The sequence below is a fragment of the Diaporthe amygdali genome (assembly GCF_026229845.1).
Source record: "Diaporthe amygdali strain CAA958 chromosome Unknown NODE_8_length_1307975_cov_65_857355, whole genome shotgun sequence".
Taxonomy (NCBI): Eukaryota; Fungi; Ascomycota; class Sordariomycetes; order Diaporthales; family Diaporthaceae; genus Diaporthe; species Diaporthe amygdali.
In genome coordinates, this window is record NW_026517028.1 from 26,832 (window position 1) to 52,695 (window position 25,864).

The 25,864-nt window shown below is 49.6% G+C and overlaps 9 protein-coding genes across 9 annotated transcripts; 1 reads left to right on the plus strand and 8 right to left on the minus strand.

Moving 5' to 3' along the window:
- Nucleotides 1–275: 275 nt before the first annotated feature.
- Nucleotides 276–1,478, minus strand: J7T55_013229 (fad binding domain containing protein; the record flags this gene model as incomplete). The annotated part of the gene is made up of 2 exons (XM_053141003.1): nt 276–301; nt 380–1,478. 2 exons carry the CDS (start codon nt 1,476–1,478, stop codon nt 276–278), a joined length of 1,125 nt encoding a protein of 374 aa, XP_052995572.1.
- Nucleotides 1,479–2,146: 668 nt separating this feature from the next.
- J7T55_013230 (uncharacterized protein) lies at nt 2,147–2,520 on the minus strand (the record flags this gene model as incomplete). The annotated part of the gene is made up of 2 exons (XM_053141004.1): nt 2,147–2,364; nt 2,448–2,520. 2 exons carry the CDS (start codon nt 2,518–2,520, stop codon nt 2,147–2,149), a joined length of 291 nt encoding a protein of 96 aa, XP_052995573.1.
- Nucleotides 2,521–7,304: 4,784 nt separating this feature from the next.
- J7T55_013231 (extracellular dioxygenase) lies at nt 7,305–8,409 on the plus strand (the record flags this gene model as incomplete). Its single annotated transcript, XM_053141005.1, has 2 exons — nt 7,305–7,615; nt 7,668–8,409. 2 exons carry the CDS (start codon nt 7,305–7,307, stop codon nt 8,407–8,409), a joined length of 1,053 nt encoding a protein of 350 aa, XP_052995574.1.
- Nucleotides 8,410–9,229: 820 nt separating this feature from the next.
- J7T55_013232 (uncharacterized protein) lies at nt 9,230–11,043 on the minus strand (the record flags this gene model as incomplete). Its single annotated transcript, XM_053141006.1, has 3 exons — nt 9,230–10,318; nt 10,392–10,908; nt 10,961–11,043. The coding sequence occupies 3 exons, from the start codon at nt 11,041–11,043 to the stop codon at nt 9,230–9,232; spliced, it is 1,689 nt and encodes a 562-aa protein (XP_052995575.1).
- Nucleotides 11,044–12,282: 1,239 nt separating this feature from the next.
- Nucleotides 12,283–13,878, minus strand: J7T55_013233 (uncharacterized protein; the record flags this gene model as incomplete). Its single annotated transcript, XM_053141008.1, has 2 exons — nt 12,283–12,370; nt 12,428–13,878. The coding sequence occupies 2 exons, from the start codon at nt 13,876–13,878 to the stop codon at nt 12,283–12,285; spliced, it is 1,539 nt and encodes a 512-aa protein (XP_052995576.1).
- Nucleotides 13,879–14,820: 942 nt separating this feature from the next.
- Nucleotides 14,821–15,616, minus strand: J7T55_013234 (uncharacterized protein; the record flags this gene model as incomplete). The annotated part of the gene is made up of 4 exons (XM_053141009.1): nt 14,821–14,898; nt 14,996–15,050; nt 15,123–15,280; nt 15,338–15,616. The coding sequence occupies 4 exons, from the start codon at nt 15,614–15,616 to the stop codon at nt 14,821–14,823; spliced, it is 570 nt and encodes a 189-aa protein (XP_052995577.1).
- A 2,052-nt stretch (nt 15,617–17,668) lies between these two features.
- Nucleotides 17,669–19,628, minus strand: J7T55_013235 (siderophore iron transporter mirb; the record flags this gene model as incomplete). Its single annotated transcript, XM_053141010.1, has 4 exons — nt 17,669–18,347; nt 18,407–19,039; nt 19,151–19,351; nt 19,408–19,628. 4 exons carry the CDS (start codon nt 19,626–19,628, stop codon nt 17,669–17,671), a joined length of 1,734 nt encoding a protein of 577 aa, XP_052995578.1.
- A 1,773-nt stretch (nt 19,629–21,401) lies between these two features.
- J7T55_013236 (uncharacterized protein) lies at nt 21,402–21,770 on the minus strand (the record flags this gene model as incomplete). The annotated part of the gene is made up of 2 exons (XM_053141011.1): nt 21,402–21,499; nt 21,569–21,770. The coding sequence occupies 2 exons, from the start codon at nt 21,768–21,770 to the stop codon at nt 21,402–21,404; spliced, it is 300 nt and encodes a 99-aa protein (XP_052995579.1).
- Nucleotides 21,771–22,696: 926 nt separating this feature from the next.
- J7T55_013237 (sglutathione dehydrogenase) lies at nt 22,697–25,620 on the minus strand (the record flags this gene model as incomplete). The annotated part of the gene is made up of 5 exons (XM_053141012.1): nt 22,697–23,016; nt 23,081–23,604; nt 24,159–24,430; nt 24,483–25,309; nt 25,371–25,620. 5 exons carry the CDS (start codon nt 25,618–25,620, stop codon nt 22,697–22,699), a joined length of 2,193 nt encoding a protein of 730 aa, XP_052995580.1.
- Between the last annotated feature and the right edge of the window lie 244 nt (nt 25,621–25,864).

Below are 25,864 nucleotides of genomic sequence, written 5' to 3' on the forward strand. Positions count from 1 at the left end.
AATATGCACTTTCAGTATCGCCGATGACATGTGAAGGCCTTCATCGTTAATTAGAGCCCGGCAACAAGTTAAATTTTGGTTCGGCAGACCTATCGGTAGTCTGGCTCATGTCACTTCGGTGAATTGATAGGCTAGAGCAAGCACAATGATCTTTTTGAATGGGGATCAAATTTTCATGCTGGCCGATCGGCTTCATATTTAAGTGATATAAAGGACCTCACTGAAGATGCAACCTCTGGGAACACATCCTTTACATATCCTCACTTAAGCCGGGTTCACTTCTCAATACGGTGATTCGCAACTACAATTTGTCAGCAGTGATTTCCTTCACCTTTTTTGGGCTTACCACGTGGCGAATAAGGGTAAGATTGATACTTACGCAAATCACTAGCACCCTTTATCTCCTGGATAGCCGCCTCGAGCACCTTGCCCGGTCGCAGGTCTGCGAGCCCCTTCACGACATTGTGCAGCGTCGGCAGCTGCTCAAACGTCCCCGGCGTGATCTTGAACTCAATCTCTGGCCCAGTCACAGCCACACTCACATCCTCGCTCGGCCTGCTCCGGCCGGGACTGGGAAACGGCGCCCAGAACCTCTTGACAGGCGCCTTGCCCGGCGGGGCCGGGTTGAAGGTCGCATAGCTCGCATCCGCCTTGCCGGGCTCCCCGACGGCCGGGACGTAGCGGTGGTGCAGGAAGCCGTGCTGGCTGGGGTGCGTGAAGCCGTCGGCGGGGCGGGTGAGGGCCGGCGCCGTGGCCGGGTCGTGCTCTTTCAGGCCGCGTATCTCGAGCCGCAGGAACTCGTAGCCGAACCAGCCGGCCGTGTGCACGCGGCTCTTCCCGCCGTCCGAGACGGACCCGTCGGGCAGCTCGGCCCAGACCTTGGGGAAGCCGAGTTCCTCCCGGCCCGTGGTGATCGGGTCTGTGAAGCTTTCGAAGAGGACCGCCAGGTAGGAACCCTTGTACAAGGAGCCGTCGTCCTTCTTCGCGCGGTGGCACACTACGTCGCTAATGTAGACACCCCAGGTGTTGTAGCCGCGGCCGGCCAGCCACGGCAGGTTGCGGAGCTCCATGATTTCGAATAGGACATTGGCCTTGTCTGAGGGCGTGAATGAGGGCGGCTTAACGGTGTATGCCTCGGGAAGGATCGCCTGGACGGCCGCGCGATCACACTCGACAACTATGCCGACAGTGGTTGTGAGTGATTGGGACCAGTCAAAACGTTTTCCCGTAGGATCTTGTCGAGGGCTAGGTGCCGGACCGAACCCAACAGGAACGCGGTGAAACTGCTTGGTTTGCTCGAACATTGTGATCAAGCGTAATATACTCGAACGGTCAATGCTGGTCAAGTACGTCGTGCGGAAGTGCTCTCTGTGGACAGCTCCGGTTGCCTCCTTCAGAAGACACTGAGATCGTTTGAGGTATGCGACAAGCTCGCCCAATTCTTCGATTTCTACCCAAAGAATTGCTTTGCTACTCATCAACCGTTTCGTAAAGCGAGCCTTCTATATAGCTGTGAATCGGCATCTCGCTGCATCGAAGATGGGTGAGTATACCCCACTTTCCGGCCGATGTTAAGGTCCAGGGCGGGAAGTTGGGGGAACATTCCGTTACCGCGGCTGATCCGGCGGAGGGCTGCTGGTTCTACACGTATTCACACGTACATGACGGACAGAAGCTCGGTATTCTTACGCGGGGAAGTGTGGTTTGCAGGCGGGTGGCTTTCTGTAGATTCCGATCTTGGAACGGTTGTCGTAGCAGATTGATATAAAGGTTCATGCTGGGCTTGCACAGTCAAGTTCTTCAACTTGAAGACCAAATTGCGAGAATAAGGGTGTCTGATTTCGTGCAGATGATGAATGTGTTGCTTTCGAATTCGTTTCAACCGAATTAAATAAAAATAAATAATTGATCACCCAAACCACTGAATTTAAGGTTTGAGACATAGAGCAACGTCCTATTACCTTCTTTGTATGCAGCTGTCAAATGTGCATTTTGGGTAACATGGCAACAAGATGTTGACAATATCTACAATTCGGTGTTGGTTGTTCTAGTCTGTTCACGTCTATTTGCCATAAACTAGTTTTCGCCCGTCTGACCCTGCGTGAAGTATCTCCGGCATCATCTTGCCGTGGGTCGAGTTGCGCAACTAATAGAGCACCATGTTCATTTCGCTAGCCACAGTGAGGATCCCATAATGCCCAATGCCATTGGGGGCCAGTGCCACTCCAAAGTTCCAATAACGATCAGGCTCGGGTGCTGGTGTATTGATTGTGAGGTGTTTCTCGAAGACGTTGCCTTGGCTGCACTGCCGGTGTAGCATGCCCGCGAGGAACACCACCAGCTTGTCCTGGGTAACGATGCCCTCTACGAAGCGGCCTCAATTGTCAGCTCGACCTCGAGTAAGAAGTAGTACTGATCGAACTCGTACACATAAGTACCCGGCACACTATTCCAAGGCCAGACTCCGGCGTATAATATCACGGCACTGTCAGATCCGAAAGACGGGTCGGCCAGCGACATTGTGCTGAACCCACCGAGGGGCTCTATCAACCAGCGGGAGTCAACGCGGCGCACATAACTTTTGCAACTGGTCTGCCACACTTTCGGCACATACTCAGGCTCCTCGACAATATAGGTCTATGCGACTTGTTTCAGACGGCCCACCGCTGGAATGATCATCTTCCAGGTGCGTCTCGTTGCCCGGGCCTGGCTTCAGTCACAATACGGGAGGCCAGCCGGTATGAAACCCAGACTACCCGTAGCAACATTGTGCAACACATCACCCAGTCGGGATTTAATCATGCACCATGTTAGGTAGTTTGCCTGATTGCTGTGATGATAGTCAAGACCCGGACCGTGCCCTCCTCCAATATGACTGGCCAGGATGATGCGCTTTGTCGACTGGGAACAATCTGTGCTCGGTATTTGGGGATCACCACTGTCGACTGTATCTGCTTCATCGAATGGCTGAACATACTTCATGCGCTGCATATCATGTCTCCCAGGATGCCGTTCTCTCTACTTCTGGATGAGCTGTCGCCAGTAACCGCTGCTGTTGGGGAAACTGTGGATCATATAATGTGATATTTATATGGCTCTTTTTTTGTGATATAGGTTCTAGTGTGGTGATGTATATCAACAAGAGACGGGACTCCGGTTGCGGAAATAGAATGGGTCGTTGTCTCCGAACTTATTAGTACAGGTGAACTAAATTTCCGACAGATGCTGACGTATAATCTGAAGACGATCAGCAAGCGCCTTCGGCAGCAGGAGCTCTTGGAAAGTCTAACAACAGAGATAATGAAGTCTTGACTCTCTGGCGTGAGAGTATTTACAGCCAACCCCCTGTAAGTTATTCTGCGATTATCCTGATACGTGCCAGCCAGATGTCGCTGATCTACCATGTTCCAACCAGGCTTTTCCAATCCATCAATCACATCACTCTTTACTTCTTGTTGCTGCTGTTCCAGCTTGATGGTTTGAGCTAATTTCAGGGCCAAAGTAGCCTCGTTGCGGAAAAGCTCACCCTCACTGTCGACGCCTTCGTCAATGACCTTGCACACTTTCTTTGTGATCTCGGCAAAATCATCAGAAAGATACTTTGCAGGTTTAAGTTGGTCTCACAACCGATGAAGGATGGCCCAATGGTCATCCGATTCCCGATACATAGAATACGCAGTACAAGGTGGCAACGGACTAAGGAGAAACCCCAAGATTCCCTTTGAGAGCGCCGCCCATAGAACATGAAGCTAATGATTACATTGGCCTCTGAGAATGCAAGTCTAAAGTGAAGCAGAAGTGGATTTACTCTAGTTGTATTCATTGAGAATTGAGGGATTGTGGGCGAAAGCCCCGAGTTATCTGTTGATCTCGGCGGCATTTTTCACTCTGACATATACATTTAGGCCAAGGGAGCAAATGATGAATTCCAGGCGAGTTCAATTTGCTTCTGCTGAAGGACGGCCAGCAGTAAGCCAACATTGCGAGCGGCGATTTTACTTTTTGTTCATTTTCTCCTGCATCATTGTCGAGCCCTCGGCCATCTCAAACATACGGTGCAGCAAAGGAAGAGACCACTGATCAATCCCCAGAATCCAATTCAGGTATCGCAGTCGGCCTCTCATCCGGCGTCGACGCATCCATGAGACGATTAATAGCAGTTGTCTGTCCGAGATTAGCTGCCAGAGTGAACTCCGCCTCGTGTTGCCTACTTGATCAGGAAGCTCACTGCAAAGCTTATTGGTGCACCCTATCATTGGAGCTCATAAGCTCTGCTACCTTCACTCCGTCGTTTTAGACATGCCTTGGAAAAATTGAAGACATTACTTCAACCAACCCTGAAGAGCGGAAGCTGCTCTGCATGTAATGAATGTTAGCAATACCGTGACAGGCCATGAATAAGGGCTGACCAGAGATAGGTAGGTAAATATGGAAGCTTGTCTTAGCGGAACTATGTTATTAGTTACCATCATCATTCAAATTTCACAAGTGATTTTATTCGCCAATCCATTAAAGAAAACAGGATAGTGAGAGGCATTTAAAGATAGTTATAACTCGAATCCCAAAGTACCGCAGTACCGCTTGTGCTGGGTTTAGAGACCCCCAGAGAATATAGAAAAGACCAAAGATCGCCCCAAAGTTGATATCTCCCCCGGAGACTAGGCGTGAACAAGACCTTAAGACTAACTTGAGTTTCCGACAATGCGTTCTCATCAGAATAAAAAAGTTTCTTGAGACAGATCCCGCATGTCACCTCCACGAATCATTTGAGCGTGCTTGTCTCCGACAACAGCAAATACAAAGCATACCAACGTGAAGCAGGTTCAAAGAGATATCTCGTAGCCTGGATGTTTCATGTAATGCATGGAAAGCGTCTCAACCGCTCGCAAGTCTTGACCTTATTGTACCTAGGTAGCCAGGTACCCTTCACACGCTCCTTGTCCATACTTGTCCCTCATGAGGAGCCGCGATCAAAACTATTCACTCATCGCGTCGAGGGATCTTGAAAGATCCAGTGCGAGGTGCGGACTAAAGTAGGCGAAACTCTGCTTCAGCCTTTTCCGCGGTCTGGATCGGGTGCATTGACAAAGCCGTGAATTCAGGGCAAATATTAAATTGAGCCCATCCCCTTCAATGGAGGGTGGACGATGAGTCTGCGTGGGAGAGAATTGGCCGCGCACATGTGGTACCTAGGCGTGTGGCGCAGCAATCTGGCCCAATCATGGCCCACGCGCGTAGTGCTGGACGAGAAACAGGAGTTGGCAGTTGCGTTGATGCAATTTGATCAACGTTGATTTGACGGCAGAGATTAGAGCATTGACGACAACACTTGTGAATTGAGAGATCCCTGTCAAAACGACCACGACTGCTGCCACTGATGCATGGATGCTCGCCCCGCCAATGTCAGTGTTGCTTAACTCCGGTCCGCATGACAGCATCACTATCGACCATCGTAGCATTCCTGGGAAAAAATTGGAATAGCTGCCGCAGTGAATATATGAAATAATAATCGCAGTCCTGTCGCAACGCAGTACCAATAGCGGTGACTCCCGACGAACGATGAATTCGGCTTGCGTCTAAGGCCGTAGACTGTGTCTGCTATAAATCATAAGTCCATAAGCTGAAGTTGAGGTATTTGGTTATGCGATAATCTATTGTGACTTTGGGTTTTGACTACAACACACAAACATAGGACGAAAGTTTCATTTACCACTTAAGCTTATTCATATTTCGGGCATCGCTACAAGCAGAGCCGACAAGACACAGTTCATGCCTACAAATGAATATGCTTATCTGCATAAACCAATAAAAGAGCAAACATGGCAAACATGGCGCACATGAAATTTGGTTTTTACCTCTTCACCGGATTTTAACATCTTTAGATGAGCATTGTTTAATCAAAATAAGTTGTAGAACAGGGAACCTGTCAAGTTCGGCGCCAATTGTACTGTTGTATCGTTCCCGCCGTTGGCAATGATCATGCCACATGTATCCCTGAAGATTGAGTGCACGAAAAATTTGTCTTGCAAATTGTTCTTCCCTCCCCTCCCAGGCACTCAAGATGTTGATGGGTGTGGAGCCTATGGTGGCGATGTATGCACTGAAATTTGTTTCGATATTCCAGCTGTGACGGTCAGATAATCTATTGCTATAATTAGAGCCTTAGGGGTGAATACTCTAATAATGGCCGAATCTATGGACCAGAGGTTAAGGGCTCCACGATATGCTCTGATCCATAATCCGGGTAGTGGGAGAGTCTGCTTAAGCAGTCCAAGCCAGCATGGCTGGCAGGTAATGTGGATATTGTGGGACCGCAAGACGGGGGCAATCAACCAGTCTAAGACGTTGTCTTTGTCATCAACATGACAGAGCACTAGGGGACAGCCGAAGTGGATCTTCGCGGGCAGTTCCAGGTGGGGGATCCGGAGTCCCGGGTGGACGGGTATGTTTTTTAGCCGTGCCGAGTCGTGTTGGGCAAGTAATTCCGGTCAGACGTACGACGAAGACGGATCCGGGGGCGGCGCTCACGTACGCATAAGCTGCCCGCAGCAAAACGGCGACGCCGCGCTCATGTTTACGTGTCGAGGCCACAGTTCGTAATCACAGTTAAGGGGAGTTCCACTCCATCGCCTCGCTAGATTGTTTCTGACCTGTAGATGCCTCCCGTGCTATACTGAGGACGGTACTGGTTCACCCAAAGTGACGACTCAAGACAAGGCACTCACCGAGGTGTCCAGGAGTGTGGAACCCGAAGACGCGTCGGGAATGAACCCGCGTTCCGCAATTCGCAGTGGACCTTGCCTCAGCGACTGGACAGAACCAGGACTGATCATGGCTTCGCGTTTGAATTCCATACCATATGATTGGTCACATACCGCTAGCTGGGGGCCAAAAACAAAGTCAAAATAGGGGAATCCAGATGGGACGAACGCAGGGACGAAGGCCAAGTGATACCCCTGCCTTGTCAATGAGGCTGAGATCTCTTCTTTTTCTGGATGTTCCTAGCATGGAGTGGGTTGAAAATATGGGGACGCGAACCAAGCCTCCTAGCAATGACCTCGGGACAATCTTAACGCTATAGATCGTCTTCGCAAAAGCTACCGAGCCATGACTATAAAGCGATCGGCAAGTCGTCGACATCAAGCAATCTCTTGAGTAGCAACAACATCATCATCATCCATTCACTCTAGTCTCGTCCATTGCAGATCGAAGTCGTTCTCTCAGCCATTGAAACATTTCAAGAAACATTTCAAACCAGCAAAACTATCACTTTCACTCATTCCCCACTTTCAACCACAGTCAAGATGAAGTTCGGATCCGCAGCACTTGCTATCCTCCCCCTTTCTGGAGTGTTTGCCCACCCTGAAAGGATGACTGAGGAGGTTCGCAGGCATGAAGCTCAGATGATCGGCCGCTCCACAGACAAGTGCGCCTCCGCTATCGCGAAGCGCAAGGCAGACATCATGGAGAAACGCGCGCAGTCTCTCTATCGCCGCCGCGTCGAGTCCGGAAACATTTCTCCTAACGATATGTCCAAGCGCAATACGCTCCAGTACCAGGAAATCCAAAACACTACCTGCGCTCTGGCACCTGACACGATTTGGGGTCCTTACGGGTAAGTCATATCTTCAATGGAATGTTAAGTACTGTATCTAATGATGATCAAGTGTCGATGGTGAGATGGTCCGCCATGACCTTCGGGAAAGCCAAGAAGGAATTGATTTCTACTTTGACATTGGCGTCATTGATACTGAGACTTGCGAGCCGATCTCTGGCGTCGCACTGACGATTTGGAATTGCAACGCCACTGGCTTCTACTCCTCCTTCACGGGAGTCAACCCGGACACCGTAGAGCTCCTGGACGGATGGACCAAGCGCGACGACGGTACAACCGATGACGAGACTTTCTTGCGCGGTGTTCAGGTCACGAACGACGACGGCATGGCTGAGTTCCTGACTGTTTTCCCTGGCTACTATGTGACGAGAACTACGCACATCCACATCACCGCTCAGGCCAACGTCACGAATGGCACACTTTACTCTCAGTCGGCGATTCAGCACATTGGCCAATTGTTCTTCGATGAGGACCTCCTGAACGATGTTTACGAGCTTAGCCCCTACGCTGCGCACAAGGAGACACTGAACCGCACGACCAATGCTGAGGACTCGCTGTACAGCTCTGCCAATGGAGATGGATACAGCGCCATTATTGATGTTACTCAGCTTGGCGACAGCCTGGAGGATGGCCTTGTCGGATATATCACGGTCGGCATCAACTCATCTGCTGCAGCAATTGCCAGCGTCGGGGAGGATGTGAACCCCCAGGGTTGGGTTCCCACCGTCAGCGTCTCGCCTGAGAAGGCGGCCCAGGCCACGGCCATTGACCGAGCTGATGGTTACACGGAGTAGAGAGTGCATATGGGCGATGAGGCGCTGGGTGTCTAGGTTGGGCATTTTTTTGGAGTTACATATAGAGGAGGTATCGGACAGCAGTTTTTGCGCGTCACCTGCGAGATTTCGAGGCTTTTATGATGATCACTGCATAGCTATCGAATACACAATCAATTTTTGAGTCTGGACTTCGCACCCTGCATCAATGTTCCTGGAAGTATCCAACCATTTGTGTTTGAGCCTTTCAATGTATACTGTATTTTTCTTAATAGAACGGATATCTGAATTAGAATGTGCAATCCGCCTTGGATGGTGCTTATTGTGATGTTTTAAAATGGGCACCTACAGGAATAGGATAAATGATGTGGAGGCCTCGCTCTGCTAGCCCTCCGAGGAGTGAGGGGGAGCACTGGCGACAGAGCAACAAAACAAAGGGAATAGAGTTAAACAAAAATATCTAGACTCTGATCAGAACACGAATATCACGATTGCATGCAATAGGTACGAGAAATAAAAGAATGTAGATTGATCGGTTATGTACGGTAAAGACTGTGGTTGGAAAGCAACGTCTCTTCCAATGGATTCCTAATGTTCAAGATCTTTTGATTAAAGCTGGAAACACGTTATTTGATGCATTAGTGTCCTGGATTTTGAGGGAAGTAGAGGCGGCCTGCAATACAATATGACCATTGATCGCGTCTCTTGTCTCATTTTCTTGCCCGACCGCCACTAGCTTTATGTTGTTGAGAATTCGTCGCCTCGTAGCTTGATCAAATATTCAACCTCAAGCCCAACAAAGTGTCAATGGGTACTGATTTATACACAGATAGAATAAGCCTCAATTAGACGACCCAAAGCCCAAGGTCTTAAAGTACGACTCAATTTCCTGCAAGGCTATCTTCGCCTTATCCATGTCCTTATGCTCCTTCATTATAGCCACCTCATCCGACAGAGACCTGTAGAATACTAGCCATTTGTTCAAAATTGCTGGAAGCAGAGTCCGAGCACCGCGGACGAACACGGCCTGGCTGTCTTGCCCCAATTCAGGAATCATCGTCTTAAGCATTTCCTTGATCCGCATGATCAAACGGTAGGCCGAGCCGACTTGCCAACAATGGAAAGGAAAGTCTAGCATGGTGTCGTGGTCTCTTCTGTAGCCGTAATGTAGAATCAGAAAGGGCACGAGAGCTTCAACATTGGGACAGGAAAGAGACAGGAATTGTCTGTGGCATGGAAGCTTGAGACTTGGGTCGTCTCTGCCTCCAGTACTCAGGAAAGCACCTCGAATCTCGTTCCGCCTCGTCATGACCAAGTCTAGCTCCGCCGTCCATCGAGGAGCCGGAATTTTAGCCTTCCCTACTTGCCACGTCCGGCCTTTGTCAGCTTGTTCGCAGAGCCTCTCCAAGCGTAAAAGGTAATCCATGAACTTTGGATATGGCATCCTGTGCTGGGGACTGGCTTCTGTTAGACTTGACAAACGAATGCGGCCCGCAAACACGCGTGAAATAAAGGCTGCCTGTGCTTGCGCAACGAGAAATGTGGGAACTGCTCCTCTCAACAAGCCAACAAAGGCTAGGCTTGGTTGCTTGATAGAGATGACATGCTCATGAAGTCCCGAAATGCTGTTGCCAGTGGGGAAGAGGGGAGCTTCACTGTTGTTGTCCCCCTTGATGAAGGGCTGATGATATTGATAGCCGGTACACAAGATTATTTGGTCGACCTCCGAGATACTTTCGCCGTTGGTGAAGTGCACTGTGCGAGTTTCTGGAATGAAACAGGATATCTCTGTCATCAGTGTGACGTTGGATGGCTTTCCCTTCCAATGTCTAATCTTTTGTGTCGAAGAAATCCAGAGCTTCGAGACATAAGCCGTAATTTTGTTGGTAATATCAAAGCCAGATGCTTGGTAGCCTATGATCAGAACATTCTAAAAATGCTTTTTCAGTCGATTCCCCCAATATCACTCTTTTGCTGCCAAATGACAGAAGGGTGGGCCTCACCTTGCCCTTAAATGTCTTTGGGTCCCTGTACTCTTTGGCGTGAGATAGCGAATTTTCCCGAATTTTCTTCCATTCTGATAGTCCCTCGTAGGAAGGTATCAAGGGCTCATCGAAGACACCCACCGCTACCACGACGTACGGATACCGTCGAGTAGCACTCTGTCCGGTAATCACTGACTTGCAAGTGAGCTCCCAGTAACCACCAGCACAACGTTCATACAATAAGCGCACGACCTGAGTGTTGAAATTTATTCGCAACAGACCGTAGCTCTCATGTTGTATCTCTTGGGCGTACCCTTCAAGGTATTCCCGTACCAAATCGTGCTGCATGAAGAGAGGCTGGGTAGTCCATGGATAATCCTGTAGTTCCATGAGTTGACGTGGGAAATTGGTTCGCAGATCCGCGTAGACTGCAGATGCGAAGGGCGCATTCGCGGCCGGTGAGAAATTCCATAGTCCACCCGCTAGGCTTCGACGCTCAAAAACGTCGACCTCGAAGCCCTCCGCAACCAGACGTCTACATCTGGTCAGTTTACCTCCAGCAACATAGCTTTTCCCGCTGAGCATACCTAGCTGTAACAAGTCCAGAGACACCTGCGCCGATCACAGCGACAGGCCTGCTGAACTTTTGCATGAAATGGCCCTGGTCCATGACTAAGAATATTATGGTAGGCTTGAGGTAGCCTGTGTGTTCTCTCAAATTTTGGCGCAACCTTGTCGGTTCCCAAAATCTGGGTAAAGTTGATAAAGTGGAGAAATCTTTCAAGTACAAATATCTCTGGCTCGATCCTGATTTATCACGTGGCTCACAAATCACAGCTTATTCTCAGCTCAGCAAGGTCTTTGCGTCTTTGTCTGCTTGGAGTTCTTTGCTCCCAATTCCTCGTCTCTGGAAGAACAATGCAGTCTTCGAGTCCATTGTGAAAACCCAATTCCTAGTGAATGCCTAAAACTTGATACTGCGGTCTTAGCTTTCTATTGAAATGACGAGGGCTTTGAATGACAAAGACTGGTGGGCATGCTGACGCTAAATTTGAGTGAAGGTGTCTAAAGAATGAGCTGAGTCGTTTGAAAATGTCTACCTCACCGGGAGTAGCCCACGAAATTCCTTTGTGGACCTGTGCAAGATTCGAGACCAGTGAGTGGCCTTCTAGTTGATAATCGAGTACCACTAATCTCTGCCAGTAACACCATCATTTTATGTGCCCTTTGTGACTCAAGGGAGAATAATCACCTTCTCTCCACATGAGTGCTGTTCAGCCTCGGCAGAAACAGTAATACGCATTGTGAACCTCAGACAAGCTTTTCCTTTATCTAATTTAGCTAGGAGAGCACCATTCAGAACTTCACAGTATGTGTCCAATGAGAATAACGAAACTGTGATGTGTACTCTATCGGATACATAACGTGGACGAGTTTTATGTCCGCTAAGAGAATGGCCACCAGTGCCTTGGATAATGGAGAAGACCGAGCAGTTCCAGAAATATACTCCAATATTGGCCCGAATCGAAATTACCAGAAAACAATCGGGGCCACACTTGCAACTTAGTAGCCGTATCTGCCCATGCTTAGCTTTCTGCCATCAAAAAGTCGTCGTTCTCTGTCATATGTCAGTTGGGCATAGTTATTGTCAAAGCAGCTTCAAACGGAGGTGAAGCATCATCGGCAATGTGACAAAGAAAATAAGGGCTTTGAGCCAAACGCTGTTGGACGATCACATATTCACGGTGTCGGCAGAGGCCAAAGCACCGACCGCCGGGTGCGAGCAACATAGGCCAGGGGTATGCTTCACATAAGACAATTGATGTTGCTCTTTCAGTCAGGAAGTGTGTGCAAAGAGGTGAGCAGGATCATTATTCCGTCTGTAGTCATGGGAAATATGGCTGACTGTCTACTGAAAATTGAGCTGAAGTATCTCCGGCTTTCTTTCATTGAGATCCAGAATCATCTGCCCAAAAAGCCCGTTCGCCCAGGTGAACCTGAAGGAAAAGATTTGGTCAGCTCGATCAAAATCGTTAACACGTTCAGCCACTTACCACTGCCTTGTCCATTCGCTCTGATTAAAGGTGTTGACACTTTCGTGGATTAACCCAAGACCGTCGGTACTACTGACAATCTCCTTCAACGAAGTTGTTATTTCCGCCTCGTCGGCGCTTGTCAAGATCCTCACAATGCTTGCCATCGGCCATGCCTGGCCTAAACCTACATGCGGGCCTCCGACGGCGTTGATCACTGGGCCTCGCATGAAGTAAGGATTGCCTGTCGGGCCCGATTGGTCTAGGATGACCGCTCGTGTGTTCTGGTAGACCTCGTCGCTGACATCCAAGTACCCCAGAACTGGCGCCGACAGCAGAGAAGGTATGTTGGCATCATCCATAATCGCTGTGCTCCCGAAACCGTCCACCTCGTACGCGAAGATCCTCGTACCGGTATCAGCATCTGTTACAATGCCGGAACTCTCAATCGCGTCTCTGAGCGAGTCTGAAAAGTCAGTCATCTGGGTAGCTAAGCCAGCAGGAGCAGCATCGCCTAATGCCGCCACAATCTCTGCTGTACTAGCGAGGTTCCGCGAGAACATCATATTGGCTGGGACGAAAAGCTGGAACAGCGTGTTGTCGTCACTGGGCCGGAAGGCCGAGCGGATCAGTCCCGTGCCATTTGCCACAGGGCTGCCTTGGCCACCGTTGAGTCCGGGGCTGAAGGTGTAAGGACTCTCGAGGACTCGGCCATCTTCAGCGTAGCTCGGTGTCTGCATGGCCTTGGCGGTCTCCAGGACGGCTTGGACGGCGGAAACCCATTGAAATTTTCCAAAGAACTCCACATCTTTTGTCGCGTTGTAATAGTCGGTCGATACCTGAAGGAATGCGGCCAAGCTATCAAGCTCGTACTTGCACTCGAAGACAGTCGCGTTGTTGTACGCCGGCTTTACGGTGACACCAACTGCGGCCCCATTCTCTGCAGGAGGGATGCCCGACTCGACAGGAGCTTGAAATGCGTTGCAGAAAGGCCCGAACAACAAGTATCGTGCTTGGATATTAATAACACCACGGAACAACGAGGCAATGCCGTCTGCCGAAGAATCGTTCGCCTTGATCAAAGATCGGTAAGGTTGCACCTGGTTGGCCGAGTCTCGGAGCCACATAGCATCTATATCACCCGTGATCACAAATGTGAGTTCTTCCTCCGAGTCATTGGCAGCAAATACCTTCCATTTGATTGCCGTATCGAGAGTATTGGGGTACGTGTTCTGAAAGAGACGGTACAAATCCGGATCCCTTATTACACTTTCCATCTGAATGAGCACATCCTCGACATCGGATGAGTTGAAAGTTCGGCAAGCAGGGTCGGGCCGCATGTAGGACAACTGGTATGTGCCGTTGGAGTACGGAAGATGACGCTCGGTAGAATATGACGAATAATCAGGACACTGAGCAGATACAACACCGATAAGCAGAGCCACCCGCAGCAAGAACGTCGAGGCGATCATTTTGGTAGTCCAAGGAGGTTTCGCACGCCGCTAAACATAAATTCTGCGATGGGGAGCAAGTGGCTAGCAAAGAAGGTCGGCGGGTGCAGTCCAAGGCTAGGGGCGCTGTAATGGGACGTTCACGGGATTATAGCACCATTTTTCTATGTAGGTTAACCAATTTGAGTGCTACAACAGGCAGGTCGACTCTGAAATGTTGTTTTTAATTCGTATATTGTAATTGCGGGGGATGCTACGTTCCACTGCGCGTGCTCGGAGATCATCTGAACTCTACCTGCACAATGTGCCATCGTGTGCCTGTCAGCCGAGCAGTCAGTGCAAGCCGAACCGGCCCTAGCCTTAGCTCCCCCCGCGGCCCAAACGCAAGTACATGAACCAAGATGAGGAGAAAAGGGTAGTGCACCAACATCGATTGGCCTTACTGGTCTAGCTTTGTACCGTGGCTTTACACAATCAGAAAATACAAATCAGAGCTGCGTGCAGTAATTGATCTGGGACAACAGGTCTTACGAGGGCTCTGGACTGAAGCCAGGAAACCAGGTAAAGAGAGTTTATGCATAGTTTTTCACTGAATGGAATGTCACCCCTTAGAGTTCTACCACAACGAAAATAGAACATTCAAACTCTGAGTCCCGTTTGCTGTTTCGGGGTCTGGGGTTGTAACCGCCTAGCACTTGAAAGCGAGTGATTCTCTTTCTCTGCGTCAAAGCTGTGAATCTCAACCCTGAGACGTGAGAAGGCATGATGCATGGTCACGGCACTCGTAAAGCTAGCATAGTATATGGTTTGGTGCATTTGGTTCGATTGAGCTGGCGTGCCGGTAACAAGGCTATTTCTAGCTAGCTATTCCAAGCGACCAGTGTCCGATCCATTTTATGGTACCAAACTCAGCGTCCGCTGTGGATGGCCAGTAAAAGATACAGACACGTAGGAATCAAAATCCTAACACCTCCAAGATGTGATCTGGTTTTCGTATTCGACAGTACGGGGGTCGTCCTCGGCCGGGACAGCAAGGTTGTACTGCATTTTACAAACAATGTTAGCAAAGGTACCCTGAAGTCGTTGACCATAGCGAGCGTATGCAGTAACGTGATCTCGAAATCGCTTTGTGACTTACGTTGTAGGAGCTAGTGAGCCCACGGTCGTCACCCTTGTTGTCACAGCCCTCGTACCTGACAGGTTACTCATTAGTATTTGCGAGGACGATTGTAGCAGATTAATTCTTGGGAAGATTCTGGACATACAGATACCACTGGCAGTTGCCGCCGGTGTTAACGGACAAAGACGTGACTTTGTTGTTGAAACGATCGCTGATTTCGGTGGAGTTGGCCGCTTGGAAGTCGAAGTAAGACACACAAGATCCAGGCTTGGCTCCGAATACAAGGCAGTCTCCGCGAAAACCCTGATTTGACGGGGTTAGTTCAACGGTTTCTCATGACCGGATCAGCAGCGAACTTACATCATCGGTGCATTGCAGCGTAAAGATAACATCGGGGATCGTGGAGTTGCGATCCGGGTCAGCGTCCTGGCGCTTGTCCGTTCCCTCCAGCAAGACGACCTCGGTGCTGATGAATGTGTTGTAAGCATCCGAGTCCACCACCTTGGAGTCGAAGGGAATCCCAGCATCCACTTCGGCCGCGATGTGCAGGACGCTCTTCTTCTCGAGAGGTGCGATGGCGGCGGAGAAGACTGGAGTCACCGCGCTTGCGAGGAGAATGAGGTTGGTGAGGCTTTGCATCTTGATTTTTCTTTTGAAGAATGAGTGACTGATAAAAGAGTGTAAGCTCGATGTTTTCGGCTGCTGTGAAGTGAGTGACTTTCTGCTCTACAAGTCGTCTGAGGACAGCATCTCCGTTGCGTGGCTTGCCCTTCTTTTATACTATGGCACCGCAGCCAACGGATCGGATACCCCGGATAGAAGATAATCACGATGCAACTTGGCATCGGGCTCGATCATAATACGGCGGTCTATTTCAGTGAGAGTTCATCCGAACTGATTCAGTGCACCGAGACTTGCTGGGGATCAAAAATTGAACAAACGCAAAAGCCCCTGACTCCGAAGGCTTGTTCCATGAGATCTTCCCACATTCATCCGAAAAGGCAGTTCTAAAAGTTTAATTGAAATGCTTCGGCATGAATCGACCTTGCCGGAGCCCGCTCTATCCACAGCGTCGAGCTATTCATTAAATGCATGATTCGCAGTGTCGTTGAACATTGCGATTTGATTGGAGGCTCTCTTTACCCCTGACAATTGATCCGTGTCAGAAAAGCCAATGTGTATAGTGCCTCACATGGAACAACATTGGCAGTATAAACAAGAGGGGTTCGGCACATTCTCGTTCTTCGTAATTAGTTCACACGGGATCTTGGCTTTTTGCTACAATGTTACAGTTGAAGTGTGATTTCAGGAGTGTGTACACTTACCATAAGCGTGGCCGCATCATACGGGAGGATCCAATTTAAACATCATGCATGCGTTCTCTATTTAGGTCTCGAGACCACTTTAACACATCCGTAACTACCTAGTGAGGTAGCTGCGATCAGTCGCGCCTTGGGAGAACGTCACAGCACGCCGGGCCGGTCGGTCAACTGGTCTTTCCCAACAATCTTGGCACGTACACTTGGCTATGAACTCTCTTCCGTGAACCATCTAGCTTAAATGGATGCAAAGAAGAAAGAAACACAAGATTGTACACCAGCATCCAGCTACCTTCATAGAAATCAGACCTTGATAGTCTCGACTGTCAAAGAAAAGCGCCGCCGGCGACGTTGTGCCGACAGTCCCACCAAATCAATCTTGTTAAAGTTTACTCATGATCTGCTCCACAACTCAGGCCCACCCTCCCACGACTACCAAACTACTATGCGCACAGTTTCGATTTAATCATGCCTCAGACCTGGCCAGGTACACCTGGCGGCAGGCGATCATGGTACCTGATCTTGGCCAGTTCATCCCATCATGCGCAATGTTTAAACCTACTTCCACCCGAGGCCCTGTCAGACCTTGGGGTCTTGACTATGAAGACGGCTCTCAAAACGCTTACAAAAAAACAAAAGAATACCCCACACTTTGTATGTCACGATCAGACTCGACTCATCGCCCGAGGCTGACATCATAATCTTGTGTACAACACTGTAGATTGCAGGGACATTCGCAAGTCCATTGTGGCTACGTCCTTTTCATTTCTGTCGAAAGTCAAAGTTGATTACGCAGAATGTGTGATTAAGTGTAAATGTCCTGGCATACGAATGCATGTAGCAGGAAAATTAGCACACAACGTTGCAACCCCAAATTTATGGTTGTCATCACTCGGCCTTGCATTGTAAGTCATCGACTCAGGATTAATAGCTCTCGGCTCATGAATGTGATGACTCTGCGGATTTGGTCAAGAATGTAGTTGAATTCAAGGAAGCAAAACATGTGTCGATTTGGCATTGCTGGATTTTCAGCCAAGGTGCTGTAGCGTGTGGATTTGATGGCTAACCAGAATGTCCAGTGAGAGTTTACCTCGACATCTAAAGGCAGAGCTGTGCCATTCACGACGTTGTATAGTACGGCGAGAGTGAAGAAGAAATGGATATGAAGTACTGAAATCAGCATTCTTGACTGAGACCAATTGTGATATGTCCCCAATTTCTTGTGCTTTCCCAAGGCTCACAGTCTCCTCAATATGATTTGGGTTATGTAGAAGCCTCATCACATGTCGCGAACGCATTACAACTACTGTGCAACCCAGTCCACATTGTTTCAGGATTGCAAGATCTGAGACATTACCCTTCCGTCTATTACTTAGAACAACACGCCCTTGGTTTGCTGCTTATCGCTCAGACGCTCATTCTTCAGAATGGTCACCCAAACAACAGAACCTGCAGCCGAAACAAGCGAGGCGATAAGCATGTACTTCTGCGTCTCGCCATAAGCCCTCACAATTGCTTCTCTGGCTGGGCTTCCCCACTCATAGCCGAGCTGTACAGTGACATCTCCGTAGATCGTAGCCCAGTCCTCTTTCAGCTCCTCGGGCAAGTAAGCTCTCAGCAATCCAGGCAATGTATTCGTCCAGATGGCCCCGCTGATGCTCTGACCGATGGCGCCGCCGACCGAGGTGACGAGCCCCACTATTGCCAGCGAGACGGCGACATCGCGATGAGGAACGGCCGACATGGCTGCGATCTGTTCCACTTGTGCAAGTGTGCCACCTGCAAGGGATGTGAAGACTTCGCACATGACGACATAAGCGATGTTCGTGCCTGGCATACGAAACTTGACCATGAGGCCAGTGAAGAGGATCCAGAGGGGGACGGATATAAGAGCTAGCCACTTGAAACGGTCTGTGTACCGGATAAGAAGTCCGACAGGTATAGCCCAAGCGCAGGAGACAATATTGAAGATGTTGACGATGTAACCGGCTTTCGAGACGCTGAGGTTGTAGACGACCTGCAAGTAAGAGGAGAAGTAAAGCTTGTAGCAGCTACATGAGGAGTCAAGGTCAGTATTTGTCCATGGTGCCCAAAGAGGATGGTCACTTACTAGAACGAAATCCATGTATTTCCGCCTAGGAGGGCCGCTGCTAGGACATTCCTGTTCTTGAATAATGCGAATGGGATGAATGTCTTAGGAGCGATGTACTTCTCGTATAGGGGGAATGCGATCAGGCAGAGCACGCCAATGATGAGCATGGAGATGACCGTCCCCGATCTCCACTTCTCTGCTTGGTAGGTGGCCAAGCTGAAAGGCAGTAGTAACAGAGAAAATCCTGCCACGCAAAGAAGCACGCCAAATACATCAAGTTCGATGAACCAGTGCTTGGCCGATTGCCATCGTGTCCTGGTTCTCTCTGAGTGGCTTTTCTCCTTGACCAAGCCTAGTTTCTTCGCTTTCCTCAGGTTGAACGCAAAGATGGTTATTACGGGCGCGCAGACGGCAGGGATAATGATGCAAAACGCGCCGAAGCCCCATCTCCAAGTGGTTCCCCTCAGGATCTCTTGAGCCGCAGCAGGACCAGCGAAGGTGTTGGATATGTAAGGGGTGGTTGTGAAGCCAAACATAATCATACGATTCTTGAGTTTCGTGGTATCGGCAATGAAGATCTGCAGAACATAGCCGATCCCGTTCATACCGGTCCAGAAAAAGACTTGTCCGGCAGCATAGGTCTGTATGTTTCTGCAAGCGGTCATCAGGATCAGCGCTAAGGTGAGGGAAATATGTCTTGTCAGCTTTCTCGATCTTTAATTGATGCATAGGCAGGGACACCGACAGATGACAGTGACCAACAGCATAATGATGAAACCTTCATTTCTGCCGATCACATCCAATACACGAGCTAGAGGCAGCTTGACGACTCCAGACACGATGACAGAAATGATGCTCGTGGTTGCTATCAGGCCATGGAGGCCGAAATCACTGGTTACAAAGGGCAGCAGTGATGCCGATATCTGCTGCTGCAGCGAGTCGGTGAAGAATATGATCCAGATACTGTGCGATGGAATCTATTAGTGTCAGGACAGCTGGTGCCGCCAGATTGTGCTTACAAGATGTAGGTCAAGATGAGCCATGGCTTCGTCCAAGCTCTCGTCGTGGCCTCGATCCTCTCAACACCAGCGAGACCCCCAGTATTGTGCTCATTATCGGAAGCCGATCCCGAGTCTGAGGTGTTGTCGATGGCAATCTGGCCCTTCTCGGCCCCTTGGTTGACATGCTGATCAGCCAGTCCGGTCGTTGGGCCGCTCTCGTTTGTTTTTTCGGCTGCCATAATTCAGAGTGGGCCACGCTGCATTTACCCAGCCACGGCCACTGAGAGGGGTAAGTGAGGAGGGTCTTTTAACAGGTTCCTGCAACCTTTGTTCTGCCAGCTGAGTGGTCGTCGCTACGATTCCCGAGGTTCTGGGTCGCTGCTCCCACGCGCGAATAATCCACTTTATCGTTCAGCCAGACTGTGGGCGTGGCAAACATGAGACTCCCACACGATGACTTGGTGAAGAATGCAGACCGAAGGCTATCAGAGTTTTTTTTCCCCCAGCCTGCAGCAGACTGGCAGGTGACAACAGCTGTGCTCCTCATACGAGCGGACAGCGCCGGCGCTGTTAGGTTCAGACGGGGCCGCTTCTAGTTCTTGGTATCTTGGCTGCAGGATTCTCACCAATGAGCCTCGGGTGCCCAGAGATTCCAGATGATCTGATAAGATTACAACAGGATCAAAACGTAAAGCCAAGCAGGAAGGATGTGATGCCTGGAGCGTTGGTGGGATGCCACAGTGGTACGAGTATCGCTTCCACAAGCTAGGGCCAATCGTGTGGCATCCCACGCAACCATCCAGCTGTATAGAGCTCGGATATTGGCACTGGTTCGAGACAGTTGAACCATGTCTTGTCACACATTGATCGGGCTTTTGCGGCAGAGTCGCGAAATCTCGGGTCTATTGGAATTGACCGCGTGGCCTCGGATGCAGTTCGATTACAGTATCTTCGAGGATAATCGCTTCTTGAGAACATAGGACGCAGTCATTCTGAGGTCAGCATCTGTGGCACTGTCGGAAACGAGGCAGAAAGAATATTTGCCGCAAATGAGAATTTGTAAAAAGCCATTATCCCGGGCAGGAATGAAACCTCACAACATGAAAAGTAATGTAGCCCTGCTGGACAAATTTATAGACGGGGGGTTATTGCTGAGTCGCCAGTTTCATGATCTCGATCTGTCCCAGCACGGCAAGGCACCGGGTGAGATGGGCTAGACAATCGGCAATAGTATTTTCCCACATTCTCCTTAAACATACATGCGGGATTATCCATCGTGTTCTGACTTGGAGCTATGCAAAATTCATCATGATTTGCGGCGCGCAGGCAGCAAGGCTTCAAAGCTGGATCGTCACATGTGATAGATTAAACGGCGCCTAATTGTGGAACGGTGGCACATTTCCGTGTGTCCCATGTTCTGACCAGTTCAACTAATATATGAGGAGTCATTTAATTATCATTGATTTTCAAACACGTGTTAGGCTCAGTGAGTATTTACTTGCGGCTTCGTTTGTTTGTGCAGAGTACACACCTACAACAGCCGGCAACAGCATATGCCACAGACAAGTGGGTGCATCAGTCATCGAAAGATGTAGCATTCTCGGGAATACCAGACGTTAAAGAATTCGTGGGGTTCATGCGAGTATTGTTAACAACGTCCATTTTGATCGGTCAGTCTACGCATGTAGAGAATTCGAATGCGCTCTCCCATTGAAATATAGGACACCTTTGAAATACCCAATGATTATATGGATCAATCTACAATCTAGACTTTCGTAAATATTTATGACAATCGCATCTGTGACATTTGAGCTAATGTTAATTGTATTGCTATGTACCTAAGCCTGCACCTTGTCGAGGCCGAAACTAGAGGGGGTATCGTGTTTCCAAGCAAACTGTGCGCAATGGGACCAGCATCTTTTCTGGATGCAGTTATCTTAGACGTCGTCGATCATTATGGCAATCCGAAATTCACTTCGCAATCCAGTTCGAGTTTCCTGCATAGAACAACTTTAATTGGTCTTTTTCGCAGGCACCACTGGCCGTCCCTGCTGTTGGCGAGTGTAGACGTAGACACCCGCAGCGATCACTCCTAGGACCACGATATTTCCTGTTGCACTCAGTTAGTGTCCATTAGTCTCTCCAGGGGGTTTTCGTGCAGAAGGTTTGCTCAACTAACCGGCGATGAATTTCCCGATGCCGCCGACCAGATCGACAGCTCCCTTGCCAACATCGAGGAAGAGGTTGATGATGCCGCTGAAGAAGTTGAGGATAGTTGTAATTATAGTGTTGACGAGCGAGGCAAAGGTGCCGATAATGCTGGCAAAGAGCTCGTAGATGGACTTGAAGAAGTCCTCGAAGGCGGAAATGAATTTGGTCATCTTGACTGTGGTGTTGTGTGTGGTGTGAGTTGTCTGGGGCTAAGGATGATGTCTGTTGAGTGTAAACAAGTCGTGTGTTTGAATCTCGACGTATTGTGATGCGGAGGGCAACTTTGTAGCTGAAGCCGTACCCGGGTATGTTATATCCTCATTCTGAGAGTCCCAACAAATGGCCCGTCAAGCCACGGTAAGGGTGACGTCAGTTGTGAGACGGGGACACGCGCCACACAAAAGAAGATCGGTTTGGGGGGAAGTCGTCATTGTGAGAGTACTGGGGTACCTGAGCCATTCTTCATTCAAGGCGGCCCCAAACCTGTTTGCAGAGAGGTTAGATCAGCAGTGGCGGCCAATGACATGCACTGGTCACCATAGAAGCTGCCCAAAAGGGCAGTTCGTGGCTGGTGAGATGTCAACCGCCGCTAGAGCAGGCCGGAGACTCTCTTCCGGTTAGTACATGCAATAGCAGAGCAGCTTGCTGATGCAAATGACGAGACGCGATCAACGACGCGGCTGACGGTGAGGTGTGTCTTGAACACGTGGCTGCCCGAGGAGTACACGTAGAATTTGGTCACCAATTCGTTTCTACTTCTTTCCCTCCGACTTCCATGCTTCTCATATCGCATCACATGTCACGTCAGCCAGCATAAGCCTCCCACGAACAGCTACCTGCAGACGAAGTTTAAAAAATCGTCCTAGTCAAAACAATACAGATTTAGGTTTGCCCTCGTCCTGCGTACAATGCTTCGGGCGTGATTCTTTGGGCTTTAACGTTCCAGTAGGAAGCAACTGTAGAGCTAAACTCAAAAGCTAACATGGAAGCCATTCGCCAAGGTGAAGGACTTGCATCGTTCCCGAAGGCTGATGCATGTGTATCAGCTTGAAATAATAAAAGATATGAAAGTTAGGAGGGCTAATATTTGCCGCTTTCATCGCTTGGCTGTGGGATTTGTCGTCCACCTTATGTTCCGTTTAAATGACTCCCACATCTCCCAGATGTCTTCATCGTCCGGGCTTGCATTGAGTTTCAAAGACGTGGTTCGCCCAGTATGGTCTCCCTCGGAAAGGCGAGTGTAATTGCCATCTACACCATTGCCGTATGTGGAACCCCAATTATAGAGATCCGGCGATACAATACGCGACGAGACAAGCATATTCTCGCCATTCACTGCATTTGCGACGCTGAGTGTCATGTCCCGTGTAGGCACGTTGAGTGCTAGCACTACTGCTGGGTGTAGCGTGCCCTTGTCTACCTCGCAGTGAGCAGGGTTGTCGAGGTCGTTGGCGTCCCAAGGAGCAAGAGTGGGAAAGACAGTCATTGGCGGGCGTGATCGTAGAGGTTGGGAAGTTCAAGACCGCCGAGTATGAGGCCGTGGTATTCATGATTGGCATGACAGCGAGTGGTGCGCCGCATCCGATGTAGGGCAGTTGCAGCTTGCTGACCTCGGCCGAGCCCTCAACAGCATCGACCACGATATAGCCCCCAAAATACGAGCCACGAAGTACCGCTTCTGGCAGGTCGGGCTCTTTGGTTACTGACACGGAGACTGTAGCAGATTCGCCGGGCCCAACCGCGACTAATTGTGGTGAGATGCTTATATTGGCGAAGACTGTCAAGGCTTCAGCTTCTGTAAAATGGTTATCAGGCTCATCGGCGCTGAAGACATGTCCAGAGCCAGCACCGAGGTGACTGAATTGATACGTGGTAGGCTGGCTTTCCGTATATTTGATAATGAAAGTGAGCTTCTGTGGTCTGTTGGCATTGTCATTGAAACTCATAGGAGTGACATTGGACAATGTGGTCGAGTGAGCAGCTTTCCAGGCGTCCAAGATGCCGCTTCCATGTTGGAATACCGGCGTTAGATAGTCGCCTGTGAAGCCTTTTCCATTCTTTCATTGACAGGCTTCGCGGTAGTTGCCATCACGGCTGGGATCTCAAAAGTTGTATAATCCTGGTGAGTCTCCTTAACAAGAGCAGCTCTGCCAGTAGCTAAGGGTGTAGCCATACTTGCTCCTGGACACGATTATGAGCAGTAAATTGTCCACGAATAGCGAAGAGAGTACGGAATACGTCACCCTTATCACACGTCAGATCGGAAGATGCGCCTTGCAAGACGAATATGTGAAAATTGGTGGCGTTCCGAAGCAATACAATCCAGACCTATTTCTCCGAACAAGGTCTGAGTCTTGCTGATCAAGTTTCTGTAACTCTGGTCGCATTATAAATGAGTTGGAAGGGTAGCTCGAGCATGATGTTTTATCTTCACACTGATGATCCTCAGCAATAGCGCCTTCACTTCGCAACTCGTTACAAGTGGAACTGTTGACAGTCAAAGTCACACTATTATTATAGACAATCGCTAATAAATTTCCGCTTCAAACCCTCAGAACCGTGTCAACTCAGGAGACCCAGCAGCCTTCGGGAAAGAGTGCTTTGTCTCAACAAAGATCTTCTGAAGGCCATCCTCGTGCTTGTCAAATTTGTAATAAACCTTATCCAAATCCTCAAGAGTGATTCGGTGGGACACCATTTGCAGGGGATCCAGCTTGCCTGACTGGATTTCCTTCATCAAGTTTTCCCAGTACAGGTGGACTGGTGCTTGTCCGTTGCCAATCAGACGAATACCTCTCTCCATCAGAGACCCGATGTTGAAGTGGTTGGTCTAAAACAATTAGTAATCTTGCATAGTCCAAGGAGATAAGTGACAAACTTACGTATCCAACATAGACACCGGTAATGCCACATCGGCCAAAATTCCTCACGCTCTCAATCATCTCGTTGACCAGCTCGCTGGTGTCTGTTTCGGCACCAACAGCCATCTCCACCGTATGCATCCAACCCTTGGGATACTCGCCAGCGGCGCACTCCAAGGCGACATCGGGGCCACGGCCGCCGCACAACTCCTTAAGCTTGCTAACAACGGTAGGCTTGTTTGTGACGCCAAAACTCAGCTTCTTATAGTCAACGAGCTCCAGCTTGTCTTGGTGCTCTGCCGGCCACTTGCTCTTGACCAAATCCAGTCTTGTCCCCTCGTCCACAAAAATGATCTTGGATGCGCCCTCGTTGATCGCAAAAATGCCACACATCTGGCCGATGGGGCCAGCGCCCCAAATGGCGACCTCATCGCCCTTGTACACAGCGGTATCCTTGACGCAGTTGTACGACGTGGCGAGCACGTCGGAAAGATACAAAGCCTTCTCATCGGGGACGTCGTCCGGGATGGGCAGGAGATTCACGTCGCCTAGAGGCACGCGTACATACTCTGCCTGGCCACCAGCGAATCCGCCGGTGAAGTGCGAGTAGCCGAACATACCCGCGGTCTGGCCACCGTACATGGCGTGCTCAGTGCTGTTGGAGTTTGTGCGCTCGCACTGGGATGACAGTTTCTGTTTGCAGAAGAAGCAGTCTCCACAGGCGATTTGGAATGATGCAACGTAACGGCCGCCCTTCTTGATGCCGGTGATTTCGGATCCGACCTCATCGACAACGCCACAGAACTCATGGCCGAGAATGTCGCCCTTTTGCATTTGGATGACCGATCCTAGTCAAAGCATGAGCACAGGTGATTCCTGAAAATGGTACAACCATATGGCAAGACTTACCGTGAAGTAAGTGCAGGTCACTTCCGCAGAGTGTGCTTCCGGTGACTTTCAGAATGACATCTCGGGGCTCAATAATCTTGGGACGAGGGGTATCGATAATCTCAACCTTGTTTTTTGCTTGCCATACGAGAGCTTTCATGTTCTCACTCTTGCCGCTTTGTGAATAGTTGGTGACATCTTGTTGTGTGATGGTGCTACCATCGTGGCCAACAGCCTTCTCGGCCTTGAAAGCTGCCTGTGACACTGACATGATGATTTGCGAAAATGGGTATCAATAAAGAAAATTTCGGTTTTGATGTTCTTGGATGTGGAAGTGAGCAGCTTGGAGTATCACAAGGTGGATGGTATTTTATTCCACAGAAATGCAGCATGGATTTAGGGGCCGAGTCCCGTACTTATAAGCAGGAGCACTGATCTAGTTTGTGTGGACCACGAGGCAGATATGAGCTACGCGCATGTAGATCCGAGAATACATCCTGCAACACAACCACAAA